We start from the raw sequence: 20,044 nt of genomic DNA on the forward strand, positions 1-20,044 counted from the left end.
GTAATTGCGTTCATTAACAATTATTTCATTTAGAAATCCCGTTGCAATGTGTTGAAATATAATGTACCTAAAAAAAAAAACAAGATTACGAGCAAAACACGCCTCATCATACCACGTCACCTCGAATAACGCATACAATACAATGTAATATTATAATCGACTTCAACGAAATAGTTATTATTTTTGAATTTTTCAAATGGTAACTGTAAAATAATCGATATCTATGGTTAAAAACATTTTCAAGCGTCTACAGACATTTCAATCACCAAGGTCATAACAATAAATTATAGCGACAAAAATACAAAATATAATATTATAATAAACTTTGTGAAACGATGCCGTGATCTGCATTGGCTACAGTAAGTTTTAATATTTCACTGTACAAGAATTATATTATATATTATTATTATGGCAACTGCATTCGCCGCATACTTATAATATTATACCACTCGAAGTAGGTATAATATAATATATATTATAATACGTATTATCAGCGTATATGACGTAGCTGTACGTCCTGTGTGCAACGACGATGTTTAAATAATAGTTATAATTTTAATAACATAAACGTCGATAGAATATAATAATGGTGTATTACGGATGCGGACGTAAGACCGTGATGATTTTGGGCAGCTGGAATGCAAACGGAGCTATATATAAAATAGGATGTACAAAATGAGTTTCACATTGGAAAATTATAGATGGATATGAACGTTTGTGTGTGTGTGTGTGTATGTTATAGCCGATGATTTTTGTTTTCAAAAAAAAAAAAAAAACACTATTCTCCGGCTGCCGAGAGGACGAAGGGGAGGGGGACCACGTCCTAGGGAAAGTCTTCTTGGCGCGCACTTGGCACGGCGCAGGTCATCAGCTATAACGGCACCTTCTCCGGTATATAGCTCTTCTAAGTTTAAACTACTCTTTTAGTCAATTGCCGAAGCTCAGTACGCGCATTTAAGAGTTGACTGAATAGTTGGAGAGTCGTGCAACTGCTGCAGTGTGTTCGATTCGCGTGCGTTTACCATCAAATATTCCGTGCGTGCGTGCCATTACACATAGTGTTGCGAGTTATAATTTTTTTTTCACCGATTCGCGACTGCTGTTCGGATCGTAAGCCGAAAATCAATTCCGTGGTGCGGAATTTACTGACGCCTAGAAGAAGTTTTTATTAATACATTTCAAAGGTTAGTGTTTTTTTATCCAATACAATAAACATAAAATAAATATACACATATTTTAAACTCGTACACGTTAATCAACAACAATAATAGCCACAACAAACAAGTATTTTATAATTTATTGCGAAAGAACGTACACAACCGAAACGCAAATGTCAGCGGTTCGAGAAATGGCAAAAAAAAATTAAAATAATAATAATATATTTTTAATTTGGCGTGTAGAATCGGACTGAGATTACCCTAAACATTTTAGGATGTATGCGAGCCAGGATGAAAAATATTATAAACGACCCCTGGATACTACCACGGTCTCCATTAATGTCCCTAATGAGATCAGCGATGTCAAGTCGCCTCCTTCTCGCAATCTATCGGTGAGAATATTATAACTTCTTGTATGAATTCCTCCACCTGTGGATTCTGGGATCGCACAAAACGCAAACGCTTTACCAGGTTGTCGTCGTACGAGTTGGCAAACCAAAGGCGCTTGTTTGTTTTTAGCTTGGTGTTTTATTTTATTTATTTTTTTTTTTTTACGCCAACTTAAGTATATTATATATTAATTATATATATATATATATATATAATATTATGATACAATATAAATCGAATAATCGTTGGCGAAAAAAAAAAGAAAAAACGCATAAGTAGACGTAGTGCCGTAGTAATAATACACTATAAATATTATCATATTATACGGCAGTAGGGTACACGCAATGTGGTGGTTCTGTGACGGGTTTGTTAGCGGTGTTCTGGGAACGCGCCAAGGTTCAAGGTGATTTTATACCAATAATAATAATAATAATAATAATAATAAATTATTACATAATTATTCGAGTATACACTTGAACCAGTTTCGAGTTGGTGTCGAAAACGCGTGTAGGTCAGCGACGTGCCTCAGCCACGTTTCTGGGTGACGGTTAAACAAAAAGTCGACCTTATAGAAAAAAAAACCGTTAAACTTGAAATACCGAGTGCCGGCCGATGCCCTCTTCTCTGAATACATAGTTGTCACACAACGTTCGTATATTCTTCCAATACCACGCGGTCGTATAGCCACGAGGACACGGTTTTTTTTTTCAAGGCCTCGACTCTCTATATTTTGAAAAAAAATACTTTACTCGGACGTGGCGCCTCCCGAGCCCCAAACTCAGCGTTAGTGAGGGGGCGCCCCGAACAACATACAAGCGTGTACATAATATCACCAAAATGTAGATAATTGTGTGTGTGTAAGTGTGTGTGTGTGTAAGTGTGTGTGTGTGTGTGTGTGTGTGTGAGTATGTGTGTGTGAGTGTGTGTGTGTATACATATAACGACAGCGTGTTTATTTGTGCCGCGATGGTGTTGCAGATGATAAAATGGGTGCTGATCGTGAGTCTGGGGTGCTGCGCGCTGATGTACAGCGCCAGCTCGTCGCCCATCGTTAGTTCGACACCCGAACCTGAACATGAACATCATAACGCTAACGCAGCCGTACCCGAGACAGCCGACAAGCTGGTGGCCACGTCGCCGGACAGCGGAAGGCAGTCGGCCGAGACGGCCGCCGTGCAACCGGCCCCCGTTTCCGAATCGGTTCCGGTTGTTCAGCCGTCTGCACCCGCCGCCGTCGCACCAGAAGCGTCCACGGACGAGGACGACGACGATGACGACGACGACGACGACGTAGTCGACTTGGACATCACCGGCGACGACGACGACGACGACGACGAGGAAGAGGAAGACGATGACGACGACGACGACGACGATGACGACGACGACGAGGAAGAAGATGTCGCGCCACAACCGGCCAGCGCGAACGCCGCCAACGGTGCCGCCGATCCGGCGACCGCCGCTTCTGGATCGACTTCCGGTTCCGCTGCCACAGCAGCCCCTGCAGCCCCGAGTTCCGGTGGCGACGACGACGATGACGACGATGAAGACGACGACGACGATTACTTCGACAGATTCTTCGAAGATATCCTTGGAGGTCAGTCTCGGTTTTCGATTTACATAATTAAATAACATTACTTTATCACGTGCGCAATATAATACCTATTGTAGCGACGTGTTCGAACTGTCTTTAAAACGCTTCAAGTCGGGTTCTAACTACACCGTTTTGCGTAGAGTTGGATATCATATTCCACTCGTTGGAAACGTAAGGTGCGAATCCTGCTTTACGCGGCACCTTTATTTTTCTACGCCACGTGCCTACACAGATTTCCCACCTCGTTTCCCGCGAAACGCCGCGGAATTCGTGATTACTGATATAACGGGTGGGGTTCCCCTTCCCCAGTTTTCTCCCACGGCCAGATATGTAATTAAAAATACACATATAGTACGCGATTCGCTATCATTCGTTCGTTCGACAAAAAGCGTCATACGTGTTGGACTTGACGTTTTCTCGTCGACGATTAAACCAGATCGATTCCACTACAGCGCGTGCTGTCGATCGAAAACACTCGGCTTATGTATACTGTGGTCTATACCGAAAACGATATTAAATCGTTGGTTCAACCGTGCGCTGTGTCCATCCGATCGGATCGATATCCGTTTCCAGTTAGTCGAACAGACGACACGCTATCGAAATCGATTGAGTCAACGGAAGGCGGATAATGGAAGCGGTCGGTGGAAACGCCGCTCTTCCCCCCCCCCATCTTCCCCCGATAGCCGTCGAGAGTGCCAAGCGCTCCGACGATTTCGCCAGAGCCCGTATTTCAGGCGACCGCCGTTTTCCGAGATTCTAAATTTCTCGTACCAAACGTACGCGTCGCGATAATATCGGTCTGCGAGTGGAAAAAAAAGAAACTCGTAAAATGATAAATAAATAAATGCGTTTCTCGCAATTTCGTACGGAGAAAATCCGATCTCGGTTGCGATATAACATGTCGCCGTCGCGCACGCGTCTATATAGCTAATATTATACACCTGCCGGATTCTGTATAGTGAGCATACTAATTACATCCCGGCAATGGTACGTGGCTGAGAAAATCGCTGTTGTGTGCACTTTTTATAATAATATTATTTGCTTTATTTTTTTTTTTTATTATTATTATTTTTCGTTGTTCGTCATCATCATCATCATCTTCTTCTTCTTCTTCTTCTTTGCTCGCTTTACACACCTGATAACGGTGACTCGATAAACAATGATTAATACTCTCGATCGTTGACACCGAAAAATCATCACAAAAGCACTACATATTACCAAAACAAATTGCCAACAGTGAACAATGCAAAACTGTAAACATAAACACATAACAATTATGTTTTATAGTAATTTTTATTTAATATTGCTTTTCTCACCAGTTTCATAACAGTCACTGGACGATCACTATATATATATATATGTTTATACTACTACTACAATATAAATGTATATATAAAAGATAGTTCCACGACATAAATGTTATATTTTCCACTCATTCATTTGATCATTTCATTTATTCAAGTAAAAATAACCAACAACGATATGCATAAAATTCGGCCAAAATTCGTCCCCGATCGTATCGTTAAGAAATTAAACGAAACGTTATCATAGCAATGATAATAACAATATAATATGAACTATTGTTTTTTGAAAAAATATGACGTCGTTTCGTCGACCTTTGCGTATACTGTGTCGATTCTAATCTCGTAAAACGCCACTTATTCGACGTGCAACATCGCGTTATTATTTTCTATAGTGATTTCGATCACTAGACCACTTACGACAACTACGGACCTTTTATATCTCAGAATTTATCAATCCGGCGAGGACAAATTTTGGTTCAGTTTTTTTTGTTTCCATTTTCCCCCGTGGTTATTATTTTATTTACGTGTAGCATGTCGCACGCCATATAACTTACCTACATATATATGCCATCTATTGGAATCTATGACACGAGTGTAATTTTGGCATTGTGTGTCTGTTTGTTTTTTTTAGGTTGATCGAACCCGATCGACCGCGGGAGACTAACAATTACAGAAACATAACATCAAGATACGACAATGTGTACATAAAAAAAATTCTATGTATACACATTTTTACATTGTATATGACATGTGAAAAACAACATCGAGAAACTCATCTCACTACTTAACGGACTCGATCAAAAACATTTTGATATACAAAAAAAAAACCAACAAAAACAACAACAACAACAACAACAACATAGATTTAAGAATGTAAAAACAAAACTTATTTATTTAAAGTTTTTATTTATTTATTTATTTATTTATTTATTAATAATTTATTTTAGATATTAGAAATTCAATATTTCAACGCTATAATATTACACCTATAATTTATTTTTATACATATATACCTATATAATAATATATAAAAATATATATTTATTTACGACAATTTGTTACCAAACAACTACTCGAATATCGAATACATATACATACATATATATAAATATAATATTATAGTGTGTCATTTAATAACAGTCAAAACAAAATTATGTAAATTCGTGTTCAATATATAGAGCGTAAGATTTATTATAATAATATCTTTGAGTGTCATATAATAACGAATTATTATTTATTTATTTATTTTTTTTATCAAAAATTTAAAAAAAACATGGCTGTGATAGCAAATATTTCAGCAAATAAACAGATTTGAATACATTGAAAACACATTATGTTAATAATTTAAATCCGCACCTCAATACATTTCGTACAACACTACGAGTAGTGTTATTGTCGTCATTACTATAATCACAGCGTATAATAATATCAATTATAAACGTACCTACGGTAAAAGTATGGAGAAAAAAAAAAAACAATAACGGTGAAGGTATATTACGCACACACTTACACACATACACTGACATACACACACCACACATATACATAATATACGTCGTGTTTCGCTTTATATACTGTGCGTGGTGTAGTGATGTATATCTGAAGGGTGTGGTGGTGAAATGTCGCGCAAGCTCGCAAGAACTTTGCAGGGAATTCCGTCCGGAAACCCTCATCCCGTTATATTATAATATAATATATAATATATTATTATCTAATATGCGTTTCCTGTCCAAGCACTACTATACACTATATGTCTTTACTAACTCGACGCCAAACTATTATTATACGATAAGCGCATAAATCCACGTGCGTGTAGTAATATCGTTAATATATTATAATATTTATTTAAATCAGTCAAATATTATATAACCGCCTACAACAGTTATTAGTTATTATAATAATATTATGTACCGGTCGGTCATATACGATACACCGTGCAAATGTGCGGACTGCAAGTATAAATCACACACGCGCGCGCATACATAAAAATGTGTGTGTGTGTGCGCGCGCGCTGTACGTACGGCTTAAAGTCCACTTTAACTTTTCACTTTAAATCCAACCACGACGTGTTTGAAGATGACGAGGTACATAATAATAATAATAATATTACTATCATTATTCGTCGGTCGGGTCGCATCTCGATCATACGAAATATCTCGGATTATGGTAAAGCGTAAAAAAAATGTTCAAAGTCCGTATATACCAATAGTGACCATACTAACCTATACACGTACCTACATCATTGTATGATATACAATAACCGACTTTGTGATATAAGATATATATATATATATATACTATATCGTCGTACCGTAAGCTGCGATCCGGCGATGAAGACGATGGACGTGACTCCGACGACGACGGGCCCGAAGGAAGTATGTAATTAATATAATAATTTAAAAGGGACACTGCTATACTTACGTCTTCGTCATCCACGCGGAGGTAAAAAAAATAATAATAAATAAAAAACGATATCGGTGTGGGTTATAGTTATAATATAAGACTTACTACGTATTATTATATAAGTATGCTATTTAAACTTCGCAATGTTCGCGGGCCGAGAGGAAACGGGTTTTTTGGGTTTCGTGTAAATATAAATCACTTGAAATCGCTTACATTTCGTATTATATGATATTATATTTTATTATTAACACAATATTGTTACATATATTATATTGTACATCGGCGACAAAAATATAACGGACGTTGTTGTTGTGTTCTTGTGTATTGCATGACCTCAGATGACGACGAAGAAGATGAGACGTCGTCGGTGAGCACGCTGGTGTTCGGACAGGCGTCCACCACGGCGGCGCCCGCGCAGGGCCTGTCCGTATCGCAGCCGGCGGACGACTCGTCGGACTACGGGACGGGCGTTGACGGGGCCGCCGTGTCCAACGTCAATTACGACGACGTCGGTAACGTGGACGACGCGTCGCCCGCTGACCAGGACGGACCGCACACCGTCACGCTGCTGTCGCCCGTGCCCAATGACGACGATCTGACGGACGGCGAGGACGGTGTCGCGTCCGTCGCGTCTTCCGTGCAGGCCGTCGAATCCAACAGCATCGCGGCCGCCCCCGCGCCGGCCAACTCGAGCGACGACGACGACGATGACGACGACGACGACGAAGAAGACGACTCGTCGGCCGCGGCCACGGGTGGCGGTGACGACGACGACGACGACGACGACGATGACGACGATGACGACGACGACGACGACGAGTCCGGCGAGACCAGAACTGTAGCCAAAGGCCGAGCCCGTGAGTGCATAACAATTTCCGGTAACTTTCGTCCGGTTACGCTTCCACCGCATCCGCCGCCGCCGCCGTTACACTACGTTCTTAATCGTTCTTAGAAATTATCTTAGGTACTTATATGGAATCGATGGGCCGACCGCTTACCGAGTGTAATTCGTGTACTGTTTTTATCAGAACTTCACATAAATAGTTATTTTTAAAGTGATCAATCGACCATACAATAATGTGTATAAAACTAAAATCGAATTCATATATATTTCGGTACTTTATAGACAAAGCGAGCGAGTGAGGTCCTAGTCAACTCCTGTTCCACTGCGCGATCGCGAATAATATATTGTGTTGCTCACTGTATACACAACGTGTATGACATATCTATATAAATCCTTTAAACAGCAATCGAACGCTTACTCGCTTCCCTAAGTCGAATTATACGATTTTTTGGACCGTATAAACCGGGGTTACCGCAATAGTGTGCAAATATTACGTTATAATATACGGTAAGTACGCGCCACGTGCGATTTTGTTGGTCTTACAATATGTGTGCATATACATACACCGTAAATTGGTGTAAAAAATTTAAGTAACCAGTGACGACCAATCGTACAATCAATCGCTATCGCCGAAACGTTTAGAAATAGGAAAAACATTCAAATAGTTGACGTTTCGTCGGGTGTAACATTCTCAGATTTGTGCCGATTCCAACGGCATATCAAAAATATATAATATGTAATATTATAATTAATATAAAATTATACGGTGCCTACTGAATTTACCGCGTTGCACAGTATTATTATAGGTTGAGGCGAATACTTACGCCACATCGAGCTCATTTCCCCCAAAACTTTTGCGGTGATTTATCATCGGCCCACTTCGCGTACGATTTTCTAACATACTGCGGGTACGATACATGTACGAACTGCAGTGATTAATTACAATATTAGGTAGGTATAATATATTGTATTTTGTTTATATACCGCCAAATGGTTTATTCCGTGCGTGTCGGTGTTGATTTTTTTATCTTTTTTTTTTTTGTGTGTGCATTTTAACACGCGTAATTTATTCGAGCTTGTAAATTTCAATGATCCAATAAGTAGACGAACGCCGCGCATACTTCAGTCAAGCCCGCGAAGGTAGAATACCGATTACTACAATAGGGAAATATTAATTATACAAGACGCGATCGCGCGTTGCACGATATCACAGTAATAAGCACAATATTTTATAAAAGTATTTTATTCATTTTCATTCCACCTCGCCTTGTAAACGCGAATTCTCAAGCTATTTCCCGGGAACTACATTATCATCATTATTATGAAACACGGAATATTATTATTTTCTGCGTAAAAAATAATATTACGATTTAACACGATACTTGTTGAATTTAACCTGAAATTTATACTAATTATTGTAGATCTTGTTCGGAGGTACAATTACAATATGTTTACACGATAGAACCGTTATAACCAGTTATACTAACTAGCAACTATTACAATATAACCTATCTTAATGTTCACATTACGACGTATCTATGTATTAAAATCGCCGTTCAATCTACGAATACTGTATTATTGTATAAATAGATATACAGTTATAATATTTCTTCGGTTTTCGGTACATAGATGAATACAGTTTTTTTGTTGTCGACCAACGACAGTTTTCACTACAAACTATACATAAATCGCGTACCAATCCGCATATGCGATTAGCTCGACGGCCGTAACGATAATAATAATAAAATATTTGCCAAGACTATGGCCCTAGAAAGTCGTACCTAGCTTTGCAGTTGACCGTAGATATATACATCCGTATCCGCATGAAGACGAAAGGTCTGATAATATGACCAGTACACATACGACGTATAAAACCGGCCAAAACGACGATCTTAGGTCGTGACGTCACCAATCCCATGTTATCCTGTAACGAATGAGAGGAAGAAAAAGAGATAAAGATAGATAGATAGAGAGAGAGAGAGAGAGAGAGAGAGAGTGAGAGAGCGATGTTCAGAGAGAGTATAGTATTAGAGTCTCGAACGCGTAGATATCAGATATCTGTCTGCATAAATAATAATCATTATTACCAACGTTGGCCCTAATCCTCGAGTACCCAACTACCCGGGCCGTTATTAACTTTCAAAGAAAGGAAATTGGAAACGTCTGCATTTTTTCGACGGGTAGACAAAGCATTAAAAATAAAAAAACAATTTCAATACAATGAAATAAACAATAGTTATTAATATGTTCAGTAACTTATCAAAACCAATAAAACGCAAAAATCTTCTTTGCATTTTCTTTCGATCTGACATATTATTATATAAAAAAATATGTACACTGTCGTCGATGCGTATTTAAAAAGGGGGAACGCATTATCAATAATTATTAATTATTAATTTATTGTGTCGCCTATTCGCTTACCTATACCCGACCTGTCCACGTCCAGTGGTATTCCGGAAACCTACATCCGGATGCGGGCGCGAAGACGGGCGCGGGCTCCCACCGAAACGGGTTCAAGGATGTGACCTCCATACCGGTCGCGTATATGTGTCGACTATGTGGGCGTGCCGGGACGCTATATATAGCTAGCAGCTGCGTAGAAAGCAACCGGAATCGTAGGTATACACACGACGCGATATATTTTATATATTACACGTTGCGTACGTGTGTACTCCGATAGAATAATATTATAATGCAGTTTATAATAATATACGATATACGGCGACGATGTCATGTCCCACGAAAATCGTTTCTCCAGAAAACTGGTACTTTCTAAACGGCCGAGACCCGCAGCCGCCCCCGGGGAAATTTCTCTCCGATCCCCCCACCACGGCGGACTCGTAATAATCGTATCTCATCGCGACGTTTAAGTGCCTACTGTTTTACTTTCGATCACATTTACAAAAGCCGTTTTCATCTGCCCCGTACGCATCACGATTATTTAAACGCGTTGTGCGTTTTTTTTTTCTTAATCGAAAACGATTTATTTACGTTTCGTCCGTCGCAACGGTCTTTATTACTTTTTTGTTCACCGATAAATGCGTGTACAGGTGTCGCGTGCGTTACGCGTTTTCGGGAGTCTGATGCAGTGTCTATACACGTCGTAAACTCCGAGTCACGATCCAATAGCAATTCACCAAATTAGAATCACTTTGTTTGCGTACCCTGCACTTACGCACAATACAATAGCACCGAATGACTCGACGCGCATTTGACAACAATTGTAATAACATAATTGGTTTCCGTCGATAATCGGATAGAGAGGAAAACAAGGACCGTATATATATATATATATAATATATCTCAGCTGATCCAACAATGTTTGTCTGACAATTAATGATCTTCTGCGACTTCGTAACAATATATAATTATATCAAACGCTTTAATACGTTTTCAAATGTGTATTTAATTAAACTATATAATCGTGGTATTCAAGGCGTTATGATTTTTTACGGTTATTCGTCAACACTTGAATTAATAATATACAATACATATTTATTTTATGTTAGAAAAATGACGTGAACTGACTTCTAATAAAAATGCAGACAATATTTTTGAAGAAAAATGTAAACTATATTATACTGTTTTTATTATTATTATTTTTTTTTTTTACCGATTTCGGGGCCATAAACATATTTCACTCAATTTATTACCTACTATATAGGTAGAGGTATACGTAATTCTCACAATCCTTCTTATAGTGTTTGCTTGAATTTTTATATTTTCTCCGGAACCCTGGATATTATTATAATATTGATGGACTTCCGTTAAAAAAAGTATTTGCATTTATATGAGTTATATTTTATAAATAGAGAGGAAAATAGAGTGGTATAATCATTTTCTATAATACTTACAATTATTCTAGTTGAACAACCATTTTTGAGGAAGAAAAAAAATGTTGACATTCAATATTCAAATATCCAACAATGTGAGCGTATTTCCTGCTTCTATAAAATGTGATGTTATATTGACTTGTCGTGGGCAATAAATATTTAGTCGGTGTGTGTAGTGTGTTACGTTTATCACAACAATGCTGCGTGGTACATCAATCTAACATAAATAATATCTAAAAGATATTATGACTGATCAGCACATTATACTTACAAGTTTTTTTTTATATATATTTAAAATAGCTAACCTTGGATTTTTTTTTATCCAATAATTTAAATAAAAAGAATTCTACATACAAAAATCACGGGAGGGGAACTAGTGAGCACGACGTGTTATCATTTATTGCAAAACAAGCGGTTTTGTGGCTCTAGTTGACGATAGAGCTCACTCTAAATATATTGCACCAAAGCGCGCATATTCATGCTTATAACACGCAGCCAATATGATTATCATCGCGTTCGCGCTTAGGGACTGAATGGATTTCCGAGATCCATTTATAAACGTATAATAAACACAATATAATATGAAGCGTTTTAAGATATCGAAAAATTATTCTCATATAAAACGGATTTCTCTTTTTATTAAAATTATACGGAAATCAAACAATATTATTTTTTCTGTTATGTATAGACTGTAATAGTTTACATTTTATTTTTATTTTTTTGTTGTTGTTTAATTCTATTGAAAACCAGCAAAGTACAATTAACTATATACATTTACCTCTGTGATCGAATAATGTCGAACACGTTAAGAGTGTATAATATTCGTAGACCGCCTCCTTCATATCTATATCGACTATGTACGTACACAAATAATGATAGAGCGAGTCAATGACAACACGTCTTCTATTTTACTAGCCGTCCTTAGCATTTAAACGCGTCTCTGTAAAAAAAATTTCACCGCCGTACAACGCGTTTCCGTCACACGATTTCTTAAACCGCGAGAAAAACATTTTTAAACTGCTCGGGCATTTTCACATTTTCGTTTTGCAGTGTATTGAAATATCAGTCGTATTATGTGTTTACACGATATTTTCATATCGTATATATATACAGCTGCACGGGATGCGTCGTAAACGAAAAAACGCAGAGCCGCGGCCGGCGCAGGTCATGAATTATTATTTTAAATGCGCCGTCCGCCGCTGTACACGGTGTGCGGTTATAATATTAAACGCTATTGATTTGAGTATACGATAATATAATATAATATTTTAAACGCAAATAACGTTCGATTGCGGTGCGTCTATCGGGCCGCGCGTATATTATTTGCCACAGCCGTCGTCGTCGGGTTCGCGCAGGAATGCAGTTATCGAATTTTAAGGAGGCCAAACTGGTCGTGCGCCGTTGTCTCCGGACCGGAGCGCGCGTACCACTTATTATTATTATTATTTTTGCGGTGGCCGTCCCATTTCGCGCGAACAGCCGCCGCCGCCGCGAGACGGATTAATAGCTGATAAATAATTACGTTATTATTTGTAGGTAGGTACGTGTTTTTATCGGACGCGTGGCAGTCGAAATCGTTTCCTGTCCCGTTATTCCTCGCCAAAATATAATAGGTACAATATTATTATATGGTCGACGCGTTTCCGCACGATTCGGCGGTGTCGTCATTCGGCACACGATATATTCCATCACTGCACCGCAATGGCCAACGCAATAATGTTGCTATTAATTATTCAAAAACTCGTCTGTGAAACATTCTAAGGGCATTCGCCGTTCCTGTGGCGCGATGACGCATCGGCAGCGAATTCGCGGCCAAACGATGATGATAATAATATAATATACCTATCGAATAACCGCCGTCGGGGATTTTTCTAATAAGCAACGGCGCAAGTCGATCCCGTTTTCCCGTTTTTGGTAAATCGCAGGACAAGCCACTAGCGGTGGAAAACCGACGGAAAAATGTAGGTAAATTCCGATGAGATATCGCCGTGATAACTCTGCTATTACACGATGATATTATCAAGCTGGTACGCGGCGGCGATGCGATTTTGATCGATTTTTTTCACAATCGACGACGCGATCGGATTGTTTAATATACGATTAACTCGTACAAAGACAAGTGCCAAGTATAATATGCTCACTCAGCCACAACAACCCGCATTTCGCCATAAATAATGAATTTATTCAGACTCTTATTTTTGAAATTTTTTAGCATATATTTAAAGATCACATTTACATACATATATAAATATATATATTTTCAAATACTTTGAATTATATACTATTTGTGCTGTCTTTTGGTGATACCATCTTCTTTTTTTTTTCAAATGAGTATAGTTCTTTTCAAAACACATTGTCAATAGCGTGATTTCTTTTTTAATTTTGACATTTTAATCGAAATTCGAATGATAATTTTTTGAGTTATTAACTTTGTGTATAATAAGAATAATAGAATCACAAACATAATAACTATTATTAACATTTTATAATTTATAAAAATTATTCAAGTATGATAAACAGTAATTACAATCATCCATTTTCTATTTTTGTAAAACCGTTTTTAAAAACTATTATCGTTAGTATATTATATATTTCAATAGCTCGGGGACTACTAGTATGCATTTTAATTTCGTTACATTACCATTTTTAATAAAATCATCTGCTTAAAAATGTACAGTGAAATGAGTAAGTTTTAATTAAAAAAAAAAAAAAGATGTTTGTATCGCCACTGCAGAACACTCTTTAAATGGTAAAAAAAATTTAAATAAATGAAAATATGGTCCTGAAATGTGCTTATTAAAAAAATTCAAATAACAGTATTTGACTTAACTCTTTTTTAGGCGAGGAAAAAACGAGCGTGAGCATTTGTCGTTTTCTTTTCAGACGACTTATTGCTCAATGTTCATATCGATTGACACTAAAAGTCTTTCGGATCCAGTGAAATACTCCCCCATAGGACGGGTCATCGTAGTATAAACCTATAATTACAATATTTCAATATCGTATAATGTATGGTACGCATAACTGCGTTTTGTAGGCGTAGTAATGTACTGTGCAATGCGTATCGCGAAACACCATAAATTAATATGAAATTCATTACAATAATAATAAATCGATTTACACATTGGTCGCATTTTAACGTTATGCACACTCGTGCCAAGAACGTTGACCTATACGTCGCACCATATAATAATATTATGTACACCGCACATATGCATATATAAAATACAAGACGCCGTTAAAATAATAATACTGCCGGTGGGTTAACGGATCTTCGGTAAATGTATTTTATTATCATTATTATTTTGTTATTAACAATTCGCCCATATCACGTGCGAGATAATTAGTTTATGAGGAATTCGTTTTTTCGACAATGCATTTTTTTTGTATTCTAAACATTGCATTTTTTTTTTTTATGAATATTTACAACATTCTAAGACTTTTATTTTTTTATATGGATGATCCATATTTTTTTCAAATAACACTTCCATATTTCTTATTCTCCGAACTAATATTTTTTTATATACTAAACTTTGTTGCAATATTAAAATTAAATATTGTTGAACTGATGTTTTATTATTTATAACTTTATAAGCATTTAAAGTTTAAATGAACGGAGTAGTAGTGCAAAAGTTTGTGGTGTATCAGCCTCTGTTACATCATCACAGTGTCGTTATTTAACTTTAAATATTTACAAGTTATAACAATAAATAAAAGACTATAGTCCATTTTATAAAACGGTTCAATTTTTTTTAACATAATATCAAAAAAATATTCTACTTTGGAGTATATAAAACTAAAAACAATAGCTATGATGTTTGCAAAACAATGAAATAAATATCTTAGATTATAATATAAATAGAATTTGATTTTTTTCAAAAATATTTTCATTGACACAGTTCAAGTAAAAATTTACAAAATATAAATATTAAAAAAAAAAACTTATTAGTCTTAGCATTGAGAAAAATCATTATCGTATAACGAAAACCACGGTAGGTATAGTTACAACGTTCTTTATTATTGTTATTATTAATTTAAATTTTAAGTAGATATACTACTGAGTTCAGCATGAGTAATAATAATATTATTATTATCGTGACGCAGGTGGCGTGACTGACCAAAATACGATATTTTGCTACGTATTATAATCCGAGATTAAATTGGAAAAACGATCAACGTACGCACATTCCACCCTACACAAGTAGTTATAAGTACTTATAAGTACTTAAAGTTTAAATGAGCGGAGTTGTAGTGGACCAAAATGTTGCGGGATAACCATGTATTTCCACACTACTCGTCTAAACTTTAAATACTTATAAGTTATAACTAATATTGACTACTATAGTTAGAAATTCAATTTTTATACATCCAAATTCTAAGAAAATTAGTCTGGTTATAGGAATATAAAATAAAAAATGTATGAAACAATCGTAAGAACTTTAAAATAATAACTACAGTGCTAAAAATTGTTTACAAAAAATATAAAATAAAATCAAACATTTTGTTTTGTAAGTTGTAACATCTTTAAATTATGGAAAAAAAATGTTATCAAAAACGTTAACGCTGTTAGACGTAATTTTTACTATAAAAAGAGTCGCTTAATATTATACAAACCACGACAACAGACTAATTTATCGCACAGACGATGACGTGCTGCGAGTGTATTATTTTATCGTCGCCGGACGTCATTATTTAATATTTGTATCATTATTATATTATATTGGACTAGCGTCTCGTCTTTCCGTGTATACCCGCCAATGTTTATTATATTGGCTTTGACGATGACGGTTTTTCTTTTCTTTTTCTTTTTTTCAATTTTCATCGAATACTTTTCCGAGCATTATGGTGTTCGAAAAGTGTTATGTAGTATTATTACTACTCCGTTTATAAAGTTCGGAAATTGTGTGGTAAGCGATGCGTTTAAGTAATAGGTATATAGATATTCTTCTCTGATAGACATTTTTTTTTTTTATCAGTCATCAAGTGCGGTTTTTACCAAACTATGAGAATCGGTTTTTGGATCCAATGATTTATCCGCTGAATTTGGAGTGTGAAAAAACACAGTCGTCGCATTTTACCATCGAACTATAAATCCATATTGATTAACGACCGTTGCGCCGTTGCGTGGTTGCCATAACATTAATACGACTTTTTTTTTATATCATACTTCTTACAAGTATCCGTCCATGCCGCGGACACGTATAATCAAGTCCTGAGCTTTACTTCGATCAATGGACAGCGGGGGAGAGGAGTGTAAATAATGAATATGAATTTCACACTGAGGGCTATGTTTTAAAACGTAGTCGGTTACGTTTTTGCAAACTTGTTTCGTTGAAATTCAAGACTCGATTTTTACGCAGGTAACTGAACTGACGTTATTTATTTTTATTTTTTTGTCGGATGCCCAAAGCTTAATGTTTGTCAATCTAAAAATCAACGTTTTGCAATATATAAGACTTAATTATTTGTATTTTTCCGGCGCATAGTCATGGGTTTGGCGATAAAACGATCGACCGAGATTTACCAGCCGGTGAGTGCTTATAGGCTATAGCTGATACTATTAAATCAACTGTGACATAAAACCTGTCTGTATCTCTAAATATTTTCACGTAGATCATTATTCATTATCATTATCTTCGTCATTATCATAAGATCATAAGATCATTTTATCATCTATATACCTATATATATATAATAACACGTCCTGACTTATTGATTCATTATTGCCTATAGGCGGAACCGCTGAAGCTATGAATACGAAATTTGGTCAGCTGTTTCGTTATATGACGTAGAGAACCGATAAGAAAATTTTTCCAAAATTCTTCGTCTAAGGAAGTTAAGAGGTATAAAAAGGGTAAAAGGGGAAAACGTTGTTTCTTGGTCAATTTTTTTTTATACTTAGCATACTTACTTTATAATAGTCATTATAATTGTATATAATTTTAGACTCATATTTTATTTTATTAAATATTGATTTACCAATACCAGGGATAACCTATGGGATCAGTCATTAATATGACAAAACTACCCAAATTAACGGAGAATTTATATATTACTTCTTAGTATCAAACAAATATTTTGTAGCGAATAGGAGGGTACGATTGACGGTCGGGAAACTCTGGATTCACTTCTAAAAAAAAAAATGGTGTACTCTCGTCGCCGAAACGAATATTTCTATACACTTTGTGCGGATGGCGGACTGCGGTTGTTTATGGGCGTGAATTTAAGGGAAAGAATTTTTTATTTACTCACGATTTGGTCCGTATTCAGGTGCGATGGTCAGTAACCCAGTGACCTTGCCATCCTCGTACGTCACCAAGTATAACAGGTTCGTGGACAACATACTGGGCCGAATCAACAAGGTGCTGAGGAAGAACTACGACCCAGTAAACGTTCGCCTACAAACACCCACACAGACCACTGACAACAAGAAGAAGGGTACCACCTCTCAAAAACCAAAAACCAAACCTAAAGTCGAATCAAGGGAAAGGTAAAACCTGTAGTCTATTTATTAAACATAATGCATGATTCTATTCTATAGATTATAGTATGTAAATTAACACGAATTCCCGATTTATATATAATAATATGATTTACATGCTAGTCGAAAAGTTGATTATCAATCAGTGATGTATTGCTAGAGAAAAAAAACCGTATTTATACGCCTTATTTACGTAGGTATGTGACAATTGGTTAAAACTTTATCATCCTGAAATAATAACAAATGTTTGTATACATGACATTTACACATTTACAAGATTACAACTCTAATTTTAATTATCTTATGTTAAAAATGTGTTTTACAACTTGTACACATTATTATTATTTCTAAAAGTATAAGTATTTATAGCTACCTATGAATTGGCTACAATAAATATTTTTTAAATGAGCAATTATTAATTACCAAGATTATGATGAAACTAAAAAAGTAAATACCCATTACGCTCCAATACCCCCCCCCTCCCCCCAGACAACAATACACCATTTATTATTATTATTATTATTGTAATATTGCTTTATGGATGGATGTCTGTAATTAATGGATGTAATATAATTATAATATCACCAAAGTCACAACAATTCCAATCATAATAAAATAATATTAGATACGTACGTATAAATACAATACAAATTCAAACTACAGGAAGATAAAATTGTCATGACACTAAAATATAATATTATACTTATAAACCACTTTTTAATCTTTATATCAAAATTATAAATTATTTATAATAACAGTAATAGTAACAATTATTGTAAAATGTATGTCCTATACTGTCCTAGTAGACTGGCATACTGTTAATTGTTAATACAATTTCAAATATACAGCTAGGATAAAGATAATCATGTCTTACATTGAACAGTATAATTTAAAAAATATATCTGCTTAATTTATAAAACACAATTTTTTCCACTTAACACGGAATTTATTTGTAAATACGTCGGTGCAAAAAACAGCAATAATATGTATTTTCATCTGATCTATTTTATCATGACCTACAGTAAATAAATACATTATAGTACATAAATTAATTATCTAAATATTCAATTAAATTCACCGTGAAAATGTTTTTGAAACTGAAATAGACGACAACAGTATAAGATCAATACGAATACGCGATAATTTTAAGTGTTCAAATGCACACAAATCATAGCGTCGATAAATGTTCAAAAATGAGAACTCTTTAGTAATACATTTTTATTAATTTAATTTTTTTATTTAACTATTAACATATCTTCAACTTTATTACTGTCATTCCTTCAAATTAAAGTCTTTGAATGACATCCCTCTGCTCTTTGTATGCATCAGGATACCGGATTAATATATATTATGTTAAATTCCTCATCTGTTTCTTAGTTTTCATTCTATACCGCCCCCGCAAACATTAATTTCTACTGTTCTGAATTTTTCCAAAATGCTTTATTTCAATTACCATCAATCCCATTATTCAATCGCATTCAATCTTAATATTCTCAACAAGACTGGTCTCATTAATGCAATTTATAATTTAATAACACGAACAATAGCTCCAAAAATTCACCGCTACTATTTTGTACACAATTGTGTTATAATACAAATAACTTATTAGTTGCTTCCTTCTTCCTTCGTTGTTGAGTTAAAACATGAAATATTAAAAATAACTGATTTAAACTCAATGATATATATATAGAACACTGTTTATGATTGAACTAAAACAATGAAAATATTATAATTTTGTAGTTTTCAATGGTACAACGTATAAAGTATAAAAGACGTATTAAAGCTAAGTTGGCATATATGGCATATATGTTGACGATTTTTCTGTTATCACGTTCTATCTCCTATACATCATAAACCTAACCAACATTCAACAATATACGTACCTAACAAGTATATATTAATTTATTGTACAAGTATTTAATGCTCGCGATTTGTTTAGATTGAAATGATTGCTTTTTAATTTTAATTTCTGTTTCGCGCAATCGTTTATAATCTGCTGAAGACACGTGTACGCGCACAAATTTGTTTTACAACAACAGTT

General features: G+C 35.5%; 1 protein-coding gene across 5 annotated transcripts in view; it reads left to right on the forward strand.

Moving 5' to 3' along the window:
- The first annotated feature begins 887 nt into the window (after window positions 1-887).
- Window positions 888-20,044, forward strand: part of LOC132930995 (germ cell nuclear acidic protein-like) — a 34,521-nt gene continuing 15,364 nt past the window's right edge. The window contains exons 1-5 of one of the 5 annotated variants that reach the window (XM_060997154.1): window positions 888-1,184; window positions 1,432-1,549; window positions 2,526-3,141; window positions 7,184-7,723; window positions 17,793-18,012. In XM_060997154.1, coding sequence (XP_060853137.1) covers window positions 1,433-1,549; window positions 2,526-3,141; window positions 7,184-7,723; window positions 17,793-18,012 — 1,493 coding nt within the window. In that variant the 5' untranslated portion in view covers window positions 888-1,184; window position 1,432. The remainder of the gene's footprint in view (window positions 1,185-1,431; window positions 1,550-2,525; window positions 3,142-7,183; window positions 7,724-17,792; window positions 18,013-20,044) is intronic. The other 4 variants (XM_060997153.1, XM_060997155.1, XM_060997156.1 and 1 more) reach the window with 4 other exon arrangements.

Source organism: Rhopalosiphum padi, chromosome 4 (genome assembly GCF_020882245.1).
Source record: "Rhopalosiphum padi isolate XX-2018 chromosome 4, ASM2088224v1, whole genome shotgun sequence".
Classification (NCBI taxonomy): domain Eukaryota; kingdom Metazoa; phylum Arthropoda; class Insecta; order Hemiptera; family Aphididae; genus Rhopalosiphum; species Rhopalosiphum padi.